The 23673-nt window shown below is 39.1% G+C and overlaps 4 protein-coding genes across 6 annotated transcripts; 2 read left to right on the forward strand and 2 right to left on the reverse strand.

Annotated features, from left to right (window-relative positions):
* The first annotated feature begins 1128 nt into the window (after positions 1-1128).
* gtf2h3 (general transcription factor IIH, polypeptide 3) lies at positions 1129-5122 on the forward strand. The gene is made up of 13 exons (XM_080765193.1): positions 1129-1379; positions 1548-1627; positions 1719-1825; positions 1929-2068; positions 2409-2471; positions 2571-2600; positions 2927-2955; positions 3037-3111; positions 3194-3247; positions 3459-3527; positions 3632-3767; positions 3911-3947; positions 4445-5122. The coding sequence occupies exons 1-13, from the start codon at positions 1370-1372 to the stop codon at positions 4512-4514; spliced, it is 900 nt and encodes a 299-aa protein (XP_080621319.1). The 5' UTR covers positions 1129-1369; the 3' UTR covers positions 4515-5122.
* A 2323-nt stretch (positions 5123-7445) lies between these two features.
* On the reverse strand, positions 7446-9234 carry psmd9 (proteasome 26S subunit, non-ATPase 9). The gene is made up of 6 exons (XM_080765274.1): positions 9089-9234; positions 8820-8919; positions 8195-8388; positions 7852-7953; positions 7669-7757; positions 7446-7581 (listed from the first exon to the last, which is right to left on the reverse strand). The coding sequence occupies exons 1-6, from the start codon at positions 9212-9214 to the stop codon at positions 7554-7556; spliced, it is 639 nt and encodes a 212-aa protein (XP_080621400.1). The 5' UTR covers positions 9215-9234; the 3' UTR covers positions 7446-7553.
* A 1615-nt stretch (positions 9235-10849) lies between these two features.
* Positions 10850-15393, reverse strand: LOC308316819 (rab5 GDP/GTP exchange factor-like). Of its 3 annotated transcripts, none has more exons than XM_080765608.1 (9): positions 15163-15393; positions 14404-14500; positions 14048-14172; positions 13441-13592; positions 13265-13334; positions 13035-13176; positions 12778-12872; positions 12393-12649; positions 10850-12276 (listed from the first exon to the last, which is right to left on the reverse strand). In XM_080765608.1, exons 3-9 carry the CDS (start codon positions 14088-14090, stop codon positions 11869-11871), a joined length of 1167 nt encoding a protein of 388 aa, XP_080621734.1. In that variant the 5' UTR covers positions 14091-14172; positions 14404-14500; positions 15163-15393; the 3' UTR covers positions 10850-11868. The 3 variants fall into 3 exon arrangements, with proteins under 3 accessions (XP_080621734.1, XP_080621733.1, XP_080621735.1); XM_080765607.1 differs by having other exon boundaries at positions 14306-14500; XM_080765609.1 differs by lacking the exon at positions 14404-14500.
* An 834-nt stretch (positions 15394-16227) lies between these two features.
* cfap251 (cilia and flagella associated protein 251) lies at positions 16228-22930 on the forward strand (the record flags this gene model as incomplete). The annotated part of the gene is made up of 20 exons (XM_080765740.1): positions 16228-16494; positions 16614-16757; positions 16894-17003; positions 17094-17202; positions 18137-18217; positions 18298-18375; positions 18460-18504; positions 18632-18834; positions 18966-19154; positions 19262-19518; positions 19684-19835; positions 20372-20545; positions 20645-20829; positions 20941-21055; positions 21253-21416; positions 21527-21617; positions 21750-21893; positions 22103-22331; positions 22460-22561; positions 22827-22930. The coding sequence occupies 20 exons, from the start codon at positions 16228-16230 to the stop codon at positions 22928-22930; spliced, it is 2943 nt and encodes a 980-aa protein (XP_080621866.1).
* Positions 22931-23673: the final 743 nt, after the last annotated feature.

Consider the following 23673-nt stretch of genomic DNA (forward strand, 5'->3'; position numbering starts at 1 on the left):
GCTTTCTGAAACTTCTTTAATATTTATTAATGTCAAAGTGAACATTTTAAAAAGTAACGGCTGAATTCTTGTCCATGAGGTTCAATGTGAATTTACAGACTTGTATTATCATGCTACTGCAAATACTTAAAAAAATAATAAATAATAAATAAATAAATAATAATAAATACTATTATCCAGAGGTGGAAGTTTTGAGATTAGCTGGTAACGGACAGACACACAGACGGACGGAGTGCAAAACATACTCTCATGATCCCCATGCCTTCGGCCTGGTGGAGACAAATATCATTGAAATGTAAAATAAAGTATTTATCATTTATTGTCTCCACCAGCCAAAGGCATGGGGAGAGTATGTTTAGCACTCTGTCCGTCCGTCTGTCTGTTACCAGCTCTAATGTGCTCAAGACAGATCTGTCCAATATTTCATATTCCATCCTAATTGGCTAACATCTTTCACGCACATTCCTACTAGGTCGGAATATATCCCACCCTTTTCACATTGGCCTGTTATAGCGCCACCAACAGGTAGATTTTTGCAAAACACATTTTTGGAAGGCATAAGAAGAAATGGCACCCTTTTCGTTGGCCTATAGCGCCGCCTGGAGGCCACAACCTGGCCTGACCATAGGGGCCTGACCTGGTGGAAAAGCCTGATGAGGCGAGGTTAGGCCTGACCTGGTGGAGACCTTTTTCTAGTTTTATTATTATTTCTTATGTTTTCTGTATAGGCAATACAAAGGCAACCAAAGATTTAAAATTATAAACTCAAATAAAAGCTAAATCATTATTTAGGATACAAAGAACGAGATAATATAAGAACGAGCACACTAGTATTCGAACTTTTCAAAGTAATAGCGCCCTGTTCATAATATACTGTATATCTCAATTGTACAAAACAGGGTTAAAACCAAAAATATAATTTACATAACTGGGTCCTCCATGGATGCGTGTTTTCGGCTATGGTTTCGACTATGGTTTTCAACCACGTCAGTATCTACAACTTATTCACATTTAACTAAATAAAAAATCTGTCATAATTATCAAACAAAATACAGTCAGGCACTATACGGGTTCACTCAAGACCGGTCCGACTGACGTCATCAAGTCGCAAGTGGTGACGTACTCAGACGTGCCGGTTTTTGTGTTTTGTTAGTATTTTGCATGGTATTTTGGCGTGTTTTGATTTTCAAATGTATGGTGTTTTCACATTTCATTTACTGATATTTTAACATAAGTACCATCTACCAAGAAATATAAATTAAGCTTTGTATTCTGGCTCTCTAAGCTTTTATCTCATGTAAACTATCAAAGCATCAAGAAACTAACCAGCATCACTCGACTCCGATCCTTCCAAATTTGTCCTCTCGATATGGCTTCGGGTATGTTATGTTAAGTATTGATGATGTGTGCGTATATTGCATTCTGGTGCAGATGCCCATGCTCTCTGTGCTGATTCGTGAAATTCAGATTACTAGTACATGCTTGACACAAGTGATTGCATTCATTGCAATATGGATTAACTCATGTCCTATGTGATTAACATGCAGAGGATGAGTTCAATCTACTAGTCATTGTTGTGGATGTAAATCCCATATGGTGGGGTCAACAAGCTCAACGAGATCCGGAGGTAATAACACATGCTGTCAAGAACATCTTCTAAACACCAAGGTTTCTAAACGTTGAGTAAAACCTGTACATTCGATTCCATTTTCTTCTAGTTCACCCTGTCCAAGTGTTTGGATGCTGTCATGGTAGTTGGTAACTCACACATGGTCATGTCCCGGACAAACAAATTGGCTATTATTGCCAGCCACTGTCAAGACAGGTGACTTCAGCACACTTATTTTTAAATAATAAATACAGAATGTATGTTGGTGTTTTATTAATTTTTATGCATATCTCCCCCATCTACTTCTCTTATGTCCCAGTTACTTTCTATATCCCAGTAAGAACTGGAAGGCAGGTGGTGGAGATGGAGATGTTCTAGCCTCAAGCGGGGACGGGAAGTATGAACTGCTATCAGTTGCCAATAACCTTATTGCTGAAGAGATAAGGATTGTCATGTCAAGTGAGTGAGTGCCAGTCTGTCATTTGCCATTTTTTCTTTGTAAATTGGACTTAAATTTGAAGTAGCACAGTTCACAGCAGTTTGTTCATATTGATTCACCATTGTTATTGGCAAGAACAGCTTCAAAACAACCAGCTGTACAAAATATTGGATTTAGATATACATTCTAAATTACCCATTTCAAATGAATTTCTGATGGATAAATATGGGATTTTATGAGTTTCCTAATTAGATTTAAAATAGAAGGCATGGTAAGTACAATTAATTTGTATAAACTAGCTCAGGCACTTAACATTTGTCAACGCCACCTTTTTTCATTATACTGATTTTGTCTTTACAGCTGAAGTAAAGGGACATTCAACTGATACTTTATTGGCTGGATCCCTTGCCAAAGCGCTATGCTGTATCCTTTTCCCTGCAGATTTACGTATTCTGTTAGGTTGATGTATTACAATAGCCACATCAACTGGCCTTTTTCTTTTCTTTTAACTTAAACATTCAGATATTCACAGAGTCACAAAGGAACTGGAAGGTAATTATGCTCTCCAATACTGAAGGTCTGTGGTTAACATACGCCTAAGAGTATTTAATGTTTTATACAACATAAATTACACCAGTTAATTGTGAATATCATAAACCCTTGTTTGTTACAAAGTTTATTTTTATAGAACAGATCTGCCATAAAAACCCATGGGGGTTTTCTATTGACAAGATCTGTAGAGGGCGCAGTGGAGTAACTAAAACTTTTTTTCCCCCCCGGTGAAATATTTTCTTTTCTGGACAAAAAGTGCATTTTATACGCGTGTTTCTTTTCACTATAACACTCAGTTTTTCAAATATATATATTATTTTCTTTAGCTGGACAAGAAATGAAGTCAAGAATCTTGGTAAGCCCTAAATGGCATCATGATTGCTATTATTACATTCATATAATTTTGAACACAGGCTCAGTATTCTTTGCTTGATAGGTGGTAAAGGCAGCAGAGGACTGTGCTCTCCAGTACATGAACTTCATGAATGTGATTTTTGCTGCTCAAAAGCAGGTAACATATTAAAACTTATCTTCTGTTATACAGCTTTGCACTTACATTCAGTTACAATTTTTTCTTTTCTATTTTGTTTTAGAATATCTTGATAGATGCCTGTGTGCTAGACTCAGACTCAGGTCTTCTCCAGCAGGTATGTTCTATTCTAAATTCAGATCTAAGAACTGATCTAATACCTACAAGATCATCATCATCTATATGTAAATGCCTGTAACACCTACAAGGTGTTATGGGCATTTAGTTAATAGTAACTGCAACTGATGCACTTGGTTGTATGGTTTCACATCCATGGTTTCTTATGAAGACTGCAGTCATGTCTTCCACCATTTCTTTTCTCTCACTAGGCTTGTGACATCACTGGGGGCTTATACCTAAAAGTACCACATAAGATTGCCCTAGCGCAATACCTCTTGGTGAGATTCTACCCCAATGTTATGGTTATGAGAATGTTTAACTTATTTCTATACAGAAAAAAACAAATGTTGGTTATTTATGAATTCAATTACTGTTTCAATAGTGGGTATTTCTGCCTGATGGCGACCAACGCTCACAGCTGGTGCTGCCACCACCTGTACATGTGGACTACAGAGCTGCATGCTTTTGCCATCGTAACCTCATCGAAATTGGTTACGTATGTTCAGTGTGTTTATCAAGTGAGTGTTATATATATATATATTTTTTTTTATATACTTTTTTTTTTAAATAAACAAAGAATGTAGCTCATGTACAGTATATCAATACGTATACAGTATATGGTGATTGTGAAGTAACATAAATAATCCTCTCTCATCTAAAGTATTCTGCAGCTTCAGTCCCATCTGCACAACTTGCGAGTGAGTAGTTTTTATTTATTCGTTCAGCATCATGTTAAAGGACCACTTTTCAACCTATCTTCATATAATAGGTCCTCACTAATAGTCATGATAAAATGGCACAGTTTTTTTCTACTCTGTCTGTGTCTCATAGGAGGGGTCTGGGCAGTTCAGAAACCCGTCCACCAATGACATCATCGACAAGGAATCCAAGCTAATAGACTTATTAACTATAAGACTGCAGGCTTTCTAGTCCTGAAAAGTTGCAATGTGAAAATGCTAGCCATCGTTCTCACGATAATAAAAGTCTAAACATTTTTGTAAAAAAAGTGCCTAACGATGATGTCACTGGTGGACGGGTTTCTGAACTGCTCACAGCCCTCCTGAGACAGACTGAGTAGGAAAAAGAATTGTCGTTTTATAATGATTATTAGTGAGGACCTATTATATGAAGATAGGTTGAAAAGTGGTCCTTTAAAAGAAACTGCTTGAATGTTCTTTGCATTTCTTTCCCCCAGGACTGCCTTTAAAATTCAATTGCCTCCAATAGTGAAGTCAAAGAAAAAGAAAATCAAGCCACCCAACTGAATACTTTGCATTTTAATAATGCCGTTTCTTATTTCATTTTGTTTGTAATGTCCTACATATGCTTTTAGGGCAGTAGGGGGGGGTAAATGAAAATGTTGACTGACATACATCCAACTCAACTTTGTTTTGTTAGATAATATGCTTACATCTAGTATTTTTGTATTCAACTTTTTATATTATACTGTATATTGGCAAAACATTTGTGCATAAATATGTGGTATGTTTCAAAGTAATTATATTGTGTACACTGTCATACAATATACACACAAAGATTCATATGGCATTATCTGGCAAAATCTTTTACTTAAGTCAAAGCGCTAGCAATAAATATCTTGAACCTGTGAGTATTTTATTTTTCCTTCAGTTTTGGGTCCACATAGCTGTGGTCAGCACTCAGCAGCACCTCAATAACACTGGTGTGTTTTCTTTAGCATTCATATTAGAGCAGCACTATGTAACTAACTTTTGTCCAATCTGTATGGTAGACTGAGTATATTAATACAATATAACTTATACCATTGGGGTGGTTGTATTTTGTCTTGCTGATTTTCTATTGAGACATTTAGATAGTGTCAAAGGTAATTTCTCACCTATACAGAGGACCTGATATCCCCTGAGCAAGCAGGCTCTATTAGGTAAACTAGAATTTCGCCCCCCTTCGGGGGGCTCAATCCTAGTGTCGTTGCAGCGCAATATGGGAAGAAGGAGACTCCACTTCATGTTTCAGCTGTGGTTTTAAACTCAGTAGTGTGCCCTGCGCACACTCGCAATTGCAGCTGGAGGGCGACGCGACACACACACACACACACACAGAGCGATGTGTGGATAAATCACTGAGATTTGGGAAATGTGTTCAGAAGTACAACGATTAAGCACGCACAGGCAAATGTCAGAAGCATCTGTTTGGGTTTCCAAACAGGAAGTTGTAAATGTGCTTATTAGACGGAGGCAGCGTGATGCTGGCATCTATTGTGATGCCAGCATCACCACATTTCACATAGAAATATAAGCACCCATTTACTCGCTTAGCGGAGACTGTGGGGTGGTAGAGGACATCTCCCCGGACGCGTGGGTATGTCCAGATAGTTGCCTGGCGGAGGCCTCTTTGTCCAGTGTCCATTCTGGGTCTGGAAACGGCACTTTTTTGAGTGTTGACCCCAATAGAAGGTCTGCTGCTCTGAATTTTACACCTCTCCCGCTTAGCGGAGACTGTGGGGTGGTAGAGGACATCTCCCCGGACGCGTGGGTATGTCCAGATAGTTGCCTCGCGGAGGCCTCTTTGTCCAGTGTCCATTCTGGGTCCGGAAACGGTACATTTTTTTGCATTGACCCCAGTAGAAGCTCTGCTGCTGTGAATTTTACACCTCTCCCGCTTAGCGGAGACTGTGGGGTGGTAGAGGACATCTTCCCAAACGCGTGGGTATGTCCAGATAGTTGCCTGGCGGAGCCGTGTTTTGTCCAGTGTCCACTTTATAAAGTCCATGCACTCCAGTGAATAGCATTTATCCATTTAGATAACTTTTTTATGTTATTTAATTACTTATTTTTACACAGAAACATAATGTGTGTCTTTACAATAACTGTAATGTAATAATAATACTAATAATGTAATGTAAAAATTATTTAATTAACGAATTAAATAACTTTATTTTATTCTGAAAGCAACCGGATGTCTTAAATCTGCTAGCTCTCAGACCGGAAGTTCTAAATTTGCTCATAAGACGGAGCCTTAGACGGAGCCAACTCGCAGGCAGTGCGAGAGGCTGGTTACAGGATTCTATAGGACACCCGTTTTGGTGTGACACACACGGCTTCCACATTTAGCTTGATACTGGGTGAAAGTGTCCTTCCAAAAATTGTTATTGCGCTCGAAATTCTTATTCACAATGACATCGAGTTGAGGTGTTTGTGTTTTAGGGTAATTGTTGCATAAGCGCTATTTCGCACTATTTCTCCCTCCCCTCCCCTGTGTCTGAAGCAGCTAGCATGGAAGCTATATGGATTATGGAAGCTTTCCCTCCGATTGCACACAACCATGCCATTATCCACGCGTCCATCCGATTGCTTTTAATGTAAATGTCCCATCCACTGAGCAAAAGCGATATAAGCGCCTTATTCATTCATTCGATTCATTTGGGTGTGGGGCTGTGCAGTGCTGTGGGCAGCCTTTCTGACGGAGGCTCGGAGCTGCTGCTGCTGACGCTGTTCGAGTCGCATGGAGCAGTATAGAGTAGGCGTGGCGCAGCATTAGAAGGGCGCAGCAAATGCACGACATTGAGGGGTAGAAACCATCCCGGTCGCGTGGTTCATCTAACGCGTGTGTCACTGTGAAGGACTGGCCCCATTAAGTGAACGTAGTTGGCGTAGTAGACGCCAACATGACGATTCTGACGTAGGCTGTTGATGTTGAGCAACAATGGCGTGGTTGACAAAAGTAATATTTATTCAGTAATTAAGACATTTCTTTCAATGAAATGTAGCCTATATGTATTCTGGGAGTGTGCCGAATTTATTTTGCATATAGAGATGTGTGGTGAAAGTGTGGTTGGGTCGGAGAAAGCTGTTGGATAAACGGCCATGTGCTTATGTACCCCTGTCTATTAGGGTAGCAGGATGGTAATACAAATACAAATACAGTACTTGTATAGGAAACCGGGTTTAAATCCGGGGTAGAAGAAGAAAGTTACATAGTGCTGCTTTAATCATAAAGCTAGAAGAAATATGGGGAAGTGATTAAGTGAAAGGAGAACTACTTTAAATGATTGTATTCAAAATAAATAGTCTAAACCACAAAACAGTTCAGTGTGACCTATTTGCAGTCCCTGATTAAACGCAGGACACATTTGTCAATTTGTTGGACAAAATGACAAATGTTTTTATATTATTAGCAAGCATCCTATTATTAAAAGTAGAGAATTCTAACCAACATGGTAGCAATTTGATACTTTATTTTCACATTCCACAGAAAACTCCATTTGCAAATGGTGCTTTCTGAATAGCACATGAAAAATAATTACTTAATCCTACAAAGTCTCACGATCATCTGTGGATGGGAACAATATTGCACCTGAAAGAGATGGGAGAATATGTATGAAATTATGAATTGAAATTGTCCACTGGTAAAACATTAAGAATATCTATCAACAGCACTCACCCCAATAGACCTCTCCCTGACCATCGCTGTGGAGTCAAGGACATCTGAGCTCGTTGCCCACTTCTAATCACTATGACACGTAATGTTTTCTGTAGAGTAAAACAAATGGGCTGATTAGAATTGTTAATGATTATAAATGAAATACAAAATGTAAGTTAGTTGTGGTTTGAGTCAGTAACATACCCCTTCACTGTGTTGGACAACAGAAGCAATATTCTGGAGGTTCTGAAAGTTTCCTGTGTTCACAGAACCAAATTCTATGATTTCATCACCAACTTGAAGACCCTGTGGTAGAAAACAAATCACATTAAAACAACTTATTTTCCATCAATTACACACCCCATAAAAGGAGATTGTTTTTTTAATCAGCTCATTCCTTAACCAATGCTCAGTAGGAGTCTAGACTCCTACCGGATAATTCATGGGGTATGTAACCGATAGAAAATGTGATTTTTGGGGTGGACTACTCAAAGATGAGCAGCAGGGTAACTGAATGTGATGTTATGGTATTAAAAACATCACTCACAGCTTGACAGGCAGGAGAAGCTTGTGTTACAGCATCCACTCTTGCAAAGGGAGAAGGTAGAGTAACTTCATGATCCATAGATTCAGCCTGTTCTTCGGTCTCATCGTTGCCACTCTTGGCTTTTTCTCTTGCATGCAGCCTGTGCAATGCATCTTCAATCTCCAGCATGATGGCCTTGTGATCATTCTGCATGCCTGGTAAAGTAGAAGACATACACTCAAGTTCAGTATGATACTCTAGTGGGGGGGGCTAGTAGTAAGTAGTAAGCCTGCTACTTCCAGTGGTTTTAAGATATATAGGTATATATTTTTGCCTTTATTGATAGGAGACAGGAAAGGGGTAGAGAGATGGGCCGGGGGAAGACAGAGTAAAGGTCGTCGGGATCGGGACCAGTTCAAGGTGCCTGGGCCGGGCGGCACAGGCCCTTTCCAGTGGTGTTTACCAAAAATATAAATTTTAAGTGAACAGTACTGTGATTTATACACTATAGGTCTCACATTTTATAAGGCAATTATAGTACTGAATTAAGCTTGCTAAGAAAATAGAGTAAAGCAATCACGAGGGAAATTCCCACCAAAAAGTTGACTCTTTAAAACAACTTTAATTTGATCATTTAAACACTTGCACGAAATGTTGTGTCTTGCTGTTGTGATCTGGTACAAGTTAACATCTGCTCGTGGGAAGCCTTCTGCGTCAACCAGGGGACCTGCAACTCCAACACCTTGCTGCAAACAAAAGGGGGGCAGTAGGGTGGTAAGCATAAACACGTTTTTAAAGTGTTAATGCCAACATTAATGCCAACATCAAAGCTAACATTCGTTAGCCTGCTAGCATAGACAACATTACTGACTAGCGTTATCGCTCTAACAGAAAGCTGACGAGATGGATTCTTACATCTTCCAAGACGTCATAATAAGCTTTTATTTGCTCTTCAATTTGGTCCTTCTTTTTAACAAGATTTTTAACGTCATCCATTGTCATTTCAGATCTTCGATCATTGTTTTCCTCTGTCATCTTCATCGCAACTCCAATGTACGAATTCCCAGTGAACTACAACTACGAGTGTCGCAAAGGCTCAAAATACCATCCGAGTCACGACCCATCTAGTTTAGTACAGCCGACGCCTAATATTTATAAGGGCCTTTAGGGTTATATCTTAGTAGTAGTAGTTGTTTATTTATTTTGGTAATTAAAAGAGGAAAAACAGATGCCTGCATTTGTTATCTTTAAAAAAAGTAAAATAGACATTGACCAAAAAGGTGTAGGCTGAAGCCTTGGCTAGTTGGCTTATTGTGTCTGCCCACCTTTAGAGTATACAAAGCTATACCCTTCTAGCACCATATTACAATAGATTTTTATTTATATTAAAGGTCACTGGCAAATGGAAATCTCTTTTTATTCAGGATGGGCAGTTTGGGAGGGCTTTAGATCAGTGGTTCTCAAATATTGTTGTGTCACCCCTGTAAATAACATTTTCATCCACGGCACCCCTGAATTACATGTATATACTTGTCTTATAGCACCTTTTGTCATATTAAAGGACCATGCACTTCACCACTTTTCAACCTATCTTTATTGAATTGGTTCTCACTAATGATCATGATAAAATACCACCATTTTAGCTCAGTCTGTGTCTCATAGGAGGAGCTGTGGGCAGTTCAGAAACCCATCCACCAGTGACATAATGGTTAGGCAGATTTTCTTTTAAACAAGTTAGATTTTTATGGCTTCCATTATCGCATTGCAACTTTTCAAGAAAAGAAAGCCTGCCGTTTCTATTAGCTTGGATTCCCCATCGATGATGTCACTGCAGGTGGACGGGTTTCTGAACTGCCCACAGCTCCTCGTCCTCCAGACACAGACTGAGTTAAAATGGACCAATAATACGAAGATAGGTTGAAAAGTGGTAAAGTAGTCCTTTAACTGTACGCAAATATGTAAATCTTTTCGTCAAAATTTGTTTCCATTATAGGACCAACTGAAAATTACTTTTATACTTGGCGTTTAACCACTTAAACCCCAGCATTCCTATTCTGGAGTTGACATTCACCAAAAAATATTTTTCTATAGGCCTATATTTTTGGTGGAGACTGTAGGCTGAAAAAGAACACATCAAATACAGTGCAGGTCCGTTTTTACGTGGTTAAACTGAAGTGACATTGATCAAATCCAATTATGAAAGTATTCTGCAACACCCCTTGAATTGCATTACAACACCCACTTTGTACCAGATTTTATTTCAAGGTTTAAGGTTATCTTTATTTGTCTCCCTTGGGAGAAATTTGTCTTGGAGACAGAGTCACAGCTGCATACAAATAACAGACGTTTCAGGTTGGTTCCAGGAGGATGGTGGTGATAAAGTTAACCAAGAGCCCTGATTCAGAAATATGAATATCAGTAGGTCTCTTCAACAGTGACATTTTTGTTTAACATGCCACAGTAGTGGATCTCTTTAAATGCTATTTTAGAAGCACCTAAGACAAAGAAATATATATTAATGCTGATTCTGAGTGCCAAATAACTCTTAAACACGTCCACATTCAATGAATCCCATGCATCAGTAAAACTACTTGATTCAATGTCAAATCCTTGAAAATTTATAGTAATATATTCTTAATTCATATCAATACACAAGACGCTGAAAGTATCACATCATACAAATCAATAACTTTAATATTATGTTGATATAATCATGTAAACAGTTCAGACCATTCAAACAGTCAGAAAAATATATTCTTCAAAGTACAGATGACCTGGACTAAGTTAACCACTACTGTAGTAATTTCTTCTGCTGAAGGCATAATTATTTATCTTTCAGTGATCCCAGTTGATAAATTGACATCTTAAAATGTAATTTTCCTCAAAGGTTTTTGCTTCACAAAAGTCCATAAGGCACACTGGTTGAGAAAGTGAATATTCAAATCAATCAATTAAGTGCTGTTTGACCTAAATGCTTAACAATACTTAGTGCTTTAACCATACTTTTCACTAGTCTACAGACCTCAATGCCAACCCACCTGGAATGTGCACAAAATAATAATTCTCCTTAAAGTGAAACAGCAAAATATGTGTACAAGTTATGAAGCCGACATGAACTTAGTATCTAAGACAAATAATTGGTTACTATGGTTGTATGCACAAAAAAAGGCACAACAATGGAGGCTCTTCACAATTTGCATTAAAACAGTGGTTCCCAAACTTTTTCATGTCAAGGACCCCCAAATTGACACTAATTAGCCCGCGGACCCCTGTTAAATATATGCCAGGGACCCCCCATAAGAGAAAAGATTTATGGCTCTAGCAGTGATTTTCAACCCGTTTAATTTCAAGGACCCCCAGTTTGACATGCATTAGTCTACGGACCCCCATTTAACAGCATTTCTATCTCTGGGACCCCCAATTCATATTGTAAAATCAATGCTAATTTAACTCTGAGAGCGTACAAATGGAACCAGGTCCATTTGTACACTCTGAGTTACAGACCCATAAGGGTCCATTTGGTTCCAAATTATCATTTAGCTGGGTCCCCCCTGGAACTCCCTCAAGTACTCCTGGGGGTCCCCGGACCCCACTTTGGGAACGACTGCTTTAAAGTCTTTTGTTTTTGCATTTAGCACTGGTTTGAAAATTGACAACTTGTTATGTCACAGCCAATTGCCAAATCAAGCAAGTATCTAACAATCTGTATCTAGTGGACAGCTATCTTGATCCCTGAGCACCAGCACCGACTCCTGCAAGGCTACAGCTTGACCAGAGGATGAGCAACATTTTGACATCTCACATTCAGCCGTTATCTCTCTTTGTAGTAGAACAGACTTGGCTATTGCATCGTCCACTTGAGCCTCAACTGCTTGTTCCCAGTGTTGTAACTGCAATTTGAGCGCATTCATTGCCTGGTCCAGCTTTTCCTGTCTACCCTTCAGCTCATGCAGCAGATCTTGTGTTTCACTGGCAATCCGTTTCCTCTCACTTCCTCTGTGAACAGAGGGAGCATGGCGCTGCAGCATGTAGCCTTCGAACACCTCTGGACTGAGATTCAGTGCAGGCCCATCCAGCTTGTCAATGAAGGCTATAGCGCAAGACTAAAATGGAATACCAGAACATATTAATAACAAACATGAATCATACTCAATACCAAAACCATTGCTGTGGTTGGTCCAATACGAGTTTGCATTATGATTGCAGTAAGTAAACTAACCAAATTTGTGAAATAGTAGCCACTCTCTCCTGCCATTAGACTGTGGGGCAGACCAAAGCGAATCACATATTGCATGTTTGAGTGGAGTCGAGGTGGGTTGGCCTTAAGCACCACATAGATTAGGCCAGACAGAAAATCATCAGCATTAGCCGGCTCTGAATTTGAAGTGGAAAGAGCTTCAAAGATGTGCTGGCTGCATTTAGACACGCATGCAAGCTTGTCCTGAGGTGCTCGTTTGGCATCCATCTCAATTATAGCTGTCGAAACAAAGGGCAGAAGACTTAGTAGACATGAAACGCTAGGATACATAGATGTATAGTATAAGTGAAAGTCATTACTTTACAGTATTACTTTTCTCCCTCAAAGTACTGAATTTGAGAATCACCCGTTATAGCAGGTAGAAAGGGGTCAACCGTGATTGCAGCATTTTGATCCGGAAATGGTACACACAGCATCTGGGGAGTAACCCAGTTTAAGGACCTACAGTAGCAAAACATCACAACAGTTATAACAGAGTACCATGGCACTGGCATCAAAGATAAATGCTACAGGCAACGTTTTTGTCAGAGGCAAAATAAAAAAATAGGTACAAATTGGAGTGGCAAAGGCAAGGACATACAACTGAACTTATGTACAACTTGCCTTATTCTCCTTTGGAGAGCTAGATCCTTCTGTTCATCATCACAGCTATCATGACAGAAAACCCATTTGTGCAAACGAGTCATTATTAGCTTCTCTACATGTTCCATCATCTGAGAAACCTGAGCCTCAGCCAAACTCAAACCTAAAGTAGAACACAAATACAAGCATTAATATTCTGCTAACAGAATGAGATGAGAATTGAAACAAGTTTTAAATCCGTTTGTACTCACCACTAAAATACTCAGCAATATTCTGGTAGAAATCTTGCACAAGGTCAGACTGCTTTTGTACTGGTAGGTCCTATAAATTTATGACACTTTAGTCAGCGTTAAAGTACATTTTCACAAGTCATCTTGTGGTGGAATTATTATATTTATGACAATGAGAGAATGAAAAAGATAGCTACATGGTAAGCCTCCACTGTATTGAGAAAAGCTGTGCAGCGGGACTGTAAACGCTGTGAGGAAGGGTTCCGGAGTAGCTTCAAGAAACCAGTGAAGTCTCCTACCTCAAGGCTCTGGTAAGCTTTCGAGGCATTTATTTGGCTTTCAGAAGACTCTAAAAAGACAAGAAGAAATGAACCATTACACTATTGATTTTGTCTTTGTCAAAAGTCCACTTCTCTAAACTTCAAGCTATCGCTTTCATGCAAATAGCAAGTCAGCGATAATGTGGAAGATCTCTACATAAAATGTCACACAAAGTGTGTGCTCTCAGTCTGCACATGTCTACAGAAAAATACTAGCCTGAGTGGCAAGCAGCTGGGGCAGACAGACTAGATATTTTGACAATTTATTCCCAAGTAGGAAGCTCTCAGAGATGCTAGACCTGCACCACATTCTGTGGTCGTTCTGAATATGACCCTGGATTAAATTACAATAGTATAAACATGGTGGGTGGCTGGGTGCAGGTGTAAATATGACAAATGATAATTTGGTGGACACATTTTACTGTATGGTGCTGCCAACAACACCCTGGATTATGTTTAACTATGTTTCTTGAGAAAGAATTACCTCGTTTTGGAGGTGATGGCCCACCCCAAAATAGTCTCCTCATAGTGTTAACTCGACGACCCTTCTCATTGCTCTTTTTCTCCTCAAATTTGGAGAAAGTGAGAGGACTTCCTTCATTCTTCTGGCTACACAAAATGACAAATTTAGGAGCAAACATTAAAATGTGAGATACAACTTCAAGCTAATTTCCCATTTGTAAAATGACAAAGTCCGAAAGTTCAACATTATCAAAAATAACATTTAATTAATTGGCTTTACCAAGGGTCTTGTTTCTGAACTTCAGCTTTACGAGCTCTCTCTCTCCAGCACTTGGAACAAAAGCCTTGCCATGCAGGGTTGCCATAATACCCACATACATTCTTGCAAAGAAGTTCTGCCTGAGAAACTCGGATTCCTCTTTGCTTATCTGTCCACATTGTAGAGCTCATTCCTCTGGCTCCCCTGATTCTCCCACTTGAACATTAAAAAAAAAAAAAAAAAAAAAACAGAATGTTATGTTTAAAAAAAAAAGAAAAAAAAGAAAACCAGAATGTTATGTTTATTGAAGCCGATCACTTATGTAGCACTTATGTCACTGCTCATTTATGTAGCCATTAGCCAATATGGAAGTGGCAAATAATGCATGTATTTTTAAACACATTTTAACAAGATACAACAGATAAAATAAAACAGATGGCCACTACCTGGCTGGCTGGTTTAATAGATCAACGCCAGTTTGCCCAGCTATGATGTACAACCTAATATTTGAATCACTATCTATGAATTCCAAGTTGCATTGAAATGTGAAGCCCACATACGTTTTCATGGACACGTCCACAACACAGAAAGTCAAAATGCCACTAGTCATTCAGGTAGAACACTACGGCATACTTATGTAACGCGTTTATGTAACGAAATAATAAACAACTGTCAGCTCAAATCAATGTCCGTATGTCTTTATACACAGTAGTTGGCTCTGTCGCTGTATTTTGCAACTGTTGCATATTGATCAACTTTCCTCGTCGACTTCTTTATTATCTACTGTCACTGGTCGTAACAAATAACGTATAACTATAACTAACCTAACCATAACAAATAACTAAACCACAACACAACCAGAGTTACAACTGACTCACCTGTCAGACTCAAATGTTGCCACTGCGTGACCTCCTTTCTTTGATTCTTTAATTACTCTCTCAGCAGTTCTACTATTACAACAACTCTAAAGTAGAAAACCCCAAATCCTTGATAATGAGATAATTATTACTTATAGCAACTAAGCAAAGGATTGAGTGTGAAAACAACACAGCTGGCTTGAACTAAACTCATAAAAAGGCTTAAGGAAATGGAAAGCAACGATCAGATCAGCTGCTTATGACGGTATGCTAATATGACCCAACCGGAAACACCGGAAAAACTTGTTAAAGGGAGGAAACATTTAAAGACATTTTGCTCCCTTATTTATATTAGGCTATATTATTTAATTCTATTTAACTTCAATGTGGACGCACATTGCTGTGGAAAACTGTATAAATAAAACTAATATTAAATTATTATTATTTTTCCTGAGCGAGCGCATTGGTCCCGAGTGGAATAGTAAGAGAGTGGCGACACTAGCGTTGACTCCCATTGTAACAATAGAATGCGGAAGTGCTCGTTCTATCTCAATAAGATAGTTCCAATGTTTGGCACCCGCTTTTGCGGCGAGATCAAAGCGCGTCGCCACTTTCTTACTAGATTTTGATTACTCTGGTCCCTACCAAGGACTGTCCGGCAGCGTCTAGTGAACAGTCCCTACATGCGAAGCTCCTCCCATCATGCACTGAAGGTAACTATGGTAACAAGACGCTTTTCTTAAAAGACATTGTGGGGCTTGCAGTAGCAGTTTGTGGCTATTCTGTCATTCTGGGTAAGATGCAATGTATATTCTTCTCCTTCTTCTTTTTCATCTTCTTCTATTTCATCTACAAATTCTAAAGTTACATACTATATTGAGTTATTATAATACCTTTGATAATTTTATTGAAATTGCTACTATTACCTTTTGAAGTTGTCATGCCATCTGTTTTAACTCTAGCTAGTTGCTAAACTTGCAAGCATAGACGCAATCAAATATAAGTGAGAAGGAGCATAGAGAGGAGGTGGGATGATGGTGACATTAATTTGCCCTAAAAATGATAAATGAAATATGCTTAGTTAATATGTCAGATGCTGGGCCTGAGAAAGACGAACCCTTGGCAAGGCATCAAGAGGAAAAGCAAGAAGATTCTATGGGAGACAAGCATCCAAGCAATGGTCAAGGAGAGGACTGGAAAAGTATTGAGGAGGCAGAGAAGAGTAATGGAGATGGGAATGTGCAATCAGAGGCATATCCCATGATAAATGGGGATTCATTTCTCTCTCAAGTCTATACCACAAAGACACTCCTGCCAAAGGAGAAGTTAACTCACATCAAAGCACACCCTTTGGTAATAATGTCTTGACATAATATCTTACTAGGCCTACTGTCTACTATTTACTATATCTGTCTCAACAAGTTATATTTGGGTATGTAACATATCTGCAAATGTGTCAATCATGCATCCAGACACTTGAATGGGCTTTTGGAATAGATCACACCCTTCCTGTCTTCATTCTGCAAGACCTGCATGATCAGCTAGTCATCCTGTATGCTGGTTCCCATGTTGGTATAATATACAATCACACCTCCAACTCCCAGCACCTTCTTCAGGTAAACATTACAGTCAGTCCTCAGTTTCCACACAAATTCATTTTCAAATCAAAATTGGGAATAATAACATGGTCAGTCATAATACAGTATGTGATTGGTTATCCTTGTAGTTACAATTTGAAACCTTTCTTCATAGGGTCACTGTAGCCCCATTTCCTGTTTGTGTGTGAGTGAGGACAGACGCTGGCTGGTGACAGCAGACAAAGGACCAGGCTGCATGGTTATTATTTGGGACTCATACTCAGGGTAGCTTTCTGTTGTACATCATAGGAAATAAATGCTTAACATATACATTTTCATTCTTGATTGTAAGCACACATTTGGCCAATTTTCCAGGATTCCTGTACGCACATTGTTTGACTGCCACCTTGACAGGGGTGTTGTGTCAATGGCATTGTCAAGAGATGCCAAACACGTGGTAACTCTAGGAGCTGAAGAAATTCAGGTGAGATTGACAATGAATTTATTTTAATACAAAGTAAAACATAGTCCACAGTCCACACTGAATTATCAAAAACTTTACCAATAAAGAAAAACCCACGATGGGAGTAGAATTCTGGTGTACTCTAATCTGACATCTACAGTATTAATGCTTTTCTGAGACTGAATCTTTTGATTTTAGACTCTCTGCAACCTCCACGAGGCCTAAATATCTAGTAAACACGAGTACATGTCTCTATGAGCAAGTTGTGTCCAAATATGGATTGAACTGAAGACAATATTGCTACTTTTTAAAATTAGAATAACCAATAAGACGCCTGGGAGAGAATAACTCTAGTTTTTGCCGGCTGCCGGGCGTGGCTGCACTAGTAATAACCGTCTAGAGTTTAAATGGACAGGTATCAGTCAAAAGGGAGACATCGAAGAGGAAGGATGGGTGGGGAAGAATCAATCATCAACATATGGAATGTCAGAACAGTTCAGCTATGGATATCTAAGGGTTTGAGGTTTGAGGTGAGATGTAGAGTTGCTGGCCAATATTGATGACATCACGTGATGTCACGAGGCATGACCATATATGGGGTGTGTACAAAGAGGCTCTACGCACACCAAAGTCCTTGTGGCGGTGCCGGGACACGGGAGAAAACTGTAGAGGAGATCTTGAATAAACAAGAAGGTGGCCGCACACACCAATAGCTAGAGTACCAATATTTATTAGGACAGCAGGTAAGACAGGAATATCCAACTGTGACCAACTGATGGGAACCAACTGACGGGAAATGCACGATTTCATAGTTAACTCTTAACTGTGACCTGCGGTCGCAATTAATTCCTTTCAAGTAAATGTCTCATTGCAGTGACAATGGTAAATTCTCAACAAACTACAAATATAGCTGAATCTGTATTATAGTAACCAGACTGATGATTTGTCATTACAGTGTGTATGTATCTGGGATTGGACTAATGATCTAAAAGAGCCTTTGTGGGTTACTGAACTCTGTCCTGATCATGGATTTCAAGTAAGGCCGTCGTTTTCTATTATTTTTTACACATTTCTGTCATGTATATTTTACATTTCTTGATTTTAGCTCCTTTTCAGAGTTACATTATTTTCAATCCAAATGATGACACTGAGCTGCTCAGCAGCAGTGTGAGCCAAGTCCTATTTTACAAAAGGGTAAGTACCATAAATCTGTGTCACTACAGTGAAAATCGAACACAGTTTTTATAGAGGCCGCCGTAAACAGTCGTTCATTTTCAGACCAAGACAAGTCTGGAATACATCGCCCCTGAGCTCCATGACAAGGTAGAGATATTATTGGGTGAAATTCTGCAAAGGTGTAATTAAAATTCAAAGTTTTGATGGATGGTTCACTATTTTCCTTTCATTACTTTAACCCAATCTCTTCAGTGATGTTGTTGTCCTTTGTAAGACTTTCAGAAAGGCTGTGGGGTCTCTCAGCCAGTCTGTGTTTCATTGGAAGGGGCCTCAGGCCCTAACAGCGACTTCTGCAGGCAACCTTGTACTGTGGGACATGGTTAGAGGCTTTGCTCCGAGCAGAGCCCTCGTTAGAGAAGCCATCAAGCTCATTCCCCTCCAGAAAGAACCCATCACTGTGCTCACTCGAACTGACAGGTCCTCAATGCCAATATAGTGTTAATAGATACAGCAGCATTGTGTACTTGATGTGTAGCTTTCAATCAATTTTCAATCAATCAATCAATTACTGGTCTCTCACTTTTGTTTTTTTCTCTATGATTTCACAGATGTATTGTAACAGGGGATACTGCAGGCCAGATAAAATTTTATGATGAGAACATAAAGCTTTTGGGCTGCTACAGAGAATTCTGCCTGGATGCAATTACGTCCATCTCTTTTTCCAAAGAGTGTGTACCCAAGACTCCTCAAGGATATCAAAAGGAAGGCACTGTGGAGGTCAAGCCATTCATTGTCAGGTGTGAGAAATATGTCTACTTTATGTGTTGACTTTAAATCAGTAATGTGTCACACAACAAAACAACCAACATTTGATTTTCATCCATTTTACTCTTCTCTCCTGTAGAAACGTTGTTGTGAGCACGGTTACTTCAACAGTGGTACATATAAATACACAAGATGGTGTGGCTCAAACACTGTTACGCGAACATTGTAAACCCCTGCATGCAGTAACTTGCCATCCCAAGCAACCGGTTGTTGCAATGGGCAGTCACAGTGGCATTCTGAAGTTGTGGGACTATAACAGCAAAGTGACCATCTCCAGCAGGGTCTTTGATACAGAGTCAGAGAAGCAGATTCAGTGTATTGCCTTTGATCCCCAAGGTGATCCAAAATATTACTCTGTCCATTATTCTGGTAGAAGCAGACAATTACTTAACATTTGTTCCATTTAGCTGTGGTGTTTGCCATTTTTATCTTATCACATAATAGTTATTACTACTTTCATCTAGATTATGTTGCAATGTAACAGTCTTTATGTCTGATTAGGATTTCACCTGGCTGTTGGCTTTGCCAGTGGAGCAGTCCATGTGCTTGATGCCTGTACACTACAAAGTGATGCAGAGGAGTGTTTCAGTTACAGTCAACACTGCATCACACACATCATTTTCTCTTCAGACTCACAGTATCTTGCCACTGCGGTAAGCAAATCATTATTATTCTTGGTGTCTTGAAAACTGGGGTTCAGTTCTGCCATGATGCCTTCGGCTTGGCCAGGCAGTCCAACAAACACGATTAGCTATATATTTGTTGGGGAGGGAGTGGACAGGTTAGTCGGTGCCTGTTCATTGGGGGGTGGAACTGGTATGGGGTCAAGGTCATGCTCTCGTGACACTCCTCACTGTCAGTTGAAAATAAGTGGCTGGCGACTCCATGTGTATCGAAAGAGATATGGTTGTCGGTTTGCAGCGACAGGGCACACGAATAATGTATCATTCATTGTTCATTGTTCTATCTATCTATCTATCTATCTATCTATCTATCTATCTATCTATCTATCTATCTATCTATCTATCTATCTATCTATCTATCTATCTATCTATCTATCTATCTATCTATCTATCTATCTATCTATTAATCTAATCACACGTGAACAACTAAGTTAGGAAGAAATGGAACAATGGCTTGTCATATTTTTTTAGATGATAAAATCCTTCACTTCTGATCTCACTGTTAGGATGCTGGGAAAGCAGTAATGGTGTTCCACTTGCAGACTAATAATGGGTTACAGCATTGGAGCTATGTTGGCCGACACCACTCCCACTACAAGCCCATTAAAGACCTTCTGTTTGGGGTTTACCTGGACAGCACCCGACCCAGACTGCTCTCTCTGGGCATGGACCGAAGGCTGGTGAGTGGGAATTATTTTAGTGGCTTGTGTCTCTGTTCTACATACCTTTAGTGTAATATTTTTTATCTGTACATTAATTTGTGTGTGTCTGTATGATAGGTGGAGTATGACCTAGACAACAGCAAGGAGAACAACCTTCTGATCTTAAGCTCTGAACAAATTGAGCAAAGTGCTGTGCCAACATGCATGACTTGGTATCCACCCCTCACCACAGAGCATTTTCTTCTCACTGCTTCAGACCAATTTAAAATGAAGCTATTCAACAGCACTACCAAAATGTGCAGGTCTGATGTTATAACAAAAACAATCAATTCATTTGAGAAACCAAGTACAGTGCCATTCTTTGATTCTTTTCACATGAAATGTTCAATTTACTGTGCCTTTTTCAAATTTAGAAAAACTCTCCTTGGCCCAACATATGGTTCTCCAGTTGAGAAGATTGTCATGCTTCCTATGTCTAAGGAACATGATACAAGCTCATATTACCTGGCATACATCACAAACAATAAGGTTATTTCTACCTTTTTTATTAACCTCTATTTCCTGTTTTTGTTGTGTATTTATTGTTACTGGCAGAGCTGTGTCACTTATTTTTTAAATTAAATTACACTAATGCATACATTATGTAAACATTTTCGTTGTATGAAAATGTGTTCAATCTAATTAATCAAATTAAAAAAGATAACATTATTTTTCCTTAATTCAAGGTGGGTCTCCAAATTATGCCCATCGATGGAAACCCATACAAATCCAACGCTTTGATCTGCCATCCGACAGGGGTGTCTGCTCTGGCCTGCTCCTATGATGGTCGATTTGTTTTTACTGCTGGGGGATCTGATAGCACTGTCTTTTCATGGGAAATTTGCCTAAAGTAAGGTTTGATATCACCACTCTGATTAACCCAAAGAATTATATGGGCACGATAGTCCTATTTCTTTTTTGCAGTTAATGAGCAGTAAGATGTTTTCTTGTTGTAAACAGTGCATTAGAAGCAGCAGCAGCCCTCGGAGGTAAAGACCTGTTGCCTTACTACACACTTTTAGAAGGAGGGAGAGAGGGGGAGTTCTACAGAGTGAGCTAAATATACTTATTCATATTTTATTTCATTTTCTCAAATTTCACATTTAATCACATTATTTTAGCTCATTTCTGTGTACAATCACTCATTTCTCACTTAACTGAAATAAAAATGGTTCTGTTTTAGGAAATGGAAGACTATTTCTATTACTGTCAGTTGCGTAATCAGGGCATTGACACAATGGAGAATCGACAGGTGTCAACCCTAATTCCCTTGACAGAGGTGCCTTTTGTAATGCGGGCACTAGGTTTCTTCACTACAGAGCAAGAGGTACAATGTGTAGAATGTTCATTTTTTGCCTCCTCAATAAACCTAGCTGTCATAATAAACATGTTTAACTTCAGCTGAAATTGTCTACAGTTGTACCCATCACCTTTATAAATATATTATATTGCATTGCGCATTCATGTACTTTGTACTCTACAGTATGTACACCATATGAATGGATGACTATAGCCTAGATGTTTTGTTTTCTCAAGCTGGAAGACATGAAGAATGAGGTCAAGTTCAGCAGGTATGCTGAAACTGGAAAATATGTGACTGACATTGACTTGGAGGAGTTTATTAAACTCTACATCAACCACCGGCCAGCCTGCAGTTCCAAGGATGAGCAACTCATTCAAACATTTCAGGTCCTGTGTGACTGTCATGAGCTGGGGGAGCCTGTGCTACAGAAAGACAAGCTTTTGGAACTTCTACAGGCCAGAGGTTTGTTGCATATATTCAGGCAGAATGTTGTGATTAGACTGCCTTTGAATTAATAATACAGTCTATTAGTATTGCGTGACTTCATATGCATAGTTGAAGGAGCATAATTTTTTTGTTATTTTTGACAGGGGAACACTTGACTGAGGATGAGGTGGCAGAGTGTTTCACAACACTTTTAGGTTTGAGATCAAAGGAGCAAAGGCCTGACCTTGAAACCAATAAATGTGAAGGTCTGTACAAAAGCTCCAGTAGCTGCATATATTAATTGTAATATTTCATTATTACACCACACCGCTCACCTGGTGGTGTTTGTTGTTGTGGTGGTGTGTGTGTGTGTGTGTGTGTGTGTGTGTGTGTGTGTGTGTGTGTGTGTGTGTGTGTGTGTGTGTGTGTGTGTGTGTGTGTGTGTGTGTGTGTGTGTGTGTGTGTGTGTGTGTGTGTGTGCGTGCGTGCGTGCATATGCTTGCGCGCGTGCTTGCGTGTGTGTGTATTCAGAACAAGCTCTGGAGACCGTCATTCCAGAAGAGATATCCATGGAGACATTTACAAGTCATATCCTGGGCTTCCCATCATATTCAAAGTCATCCGCTCCAGAGTGAAAGACCAGAACAGCAGTCTGTTAATGTGTCCCGATTGGATTGTTTTTCTTAATGTACTGAGTTGAATGCATTTCATTTTGTAGTTTGCCAATATAGTCATTCCACGAAACCGGTATACGATTTGACCTTTTTTTGTTGAAAATTTGACCGAAAGGTTACTTTTCTGAATACCCCACAATATTAAGGACATCTTTAGCTATCAGAAAAACATAATTTCCCATCTCAGGCATTCAATTAATATTTGTATGTACCGTATTTTTATATCTAGAATAATATAATAATGGTGTTGAAAATGAGTCAATACCGTTATTAACGGGTTGTTGTTTTTTTTACTCAAGATGGCCACTACTCTAATGAATTGCATTTTTATAGAGCTTTTCCAAGTGCTCAAAGCGCTTTACAATGGTTCATTCATTCATACATTGGGAGCTGCTCCAAACTATACCAAATTCCCTCCTCATTGTTGTAAGATGATAAGAGCACCCCTCACTTCACACAGGTGTGATTTTTATCTTAATATGAAGATAAAAGCCATGTATTTTTTACACAATATTAAAGGGAACATTTAAATTGATGAAAAAAGCTTTTAAAAATATATTTTTTTGACTCAATCGATAAAATTCACCTTAAAAGGTCAGAGGGACTGCAAATCGGACCGGTTTCGTGTATATATTATTATATTTTTTTTGTAAAAGCAAAACACAACAGAAAAATAACCATTCATATTTGGTGATCAATTTAAT

Source organism: Protomyctophum bolini (assembly GCF_963924005.1).
Source record: "Protomyctophum bolini genome assembly, chromosome: 6".
NCBI lineage: Eukaryota > Metazoa > Chordata > Actinopteri > Myctophiformes > Myctophidae > Protomyctophum > Protomyctophum bolini.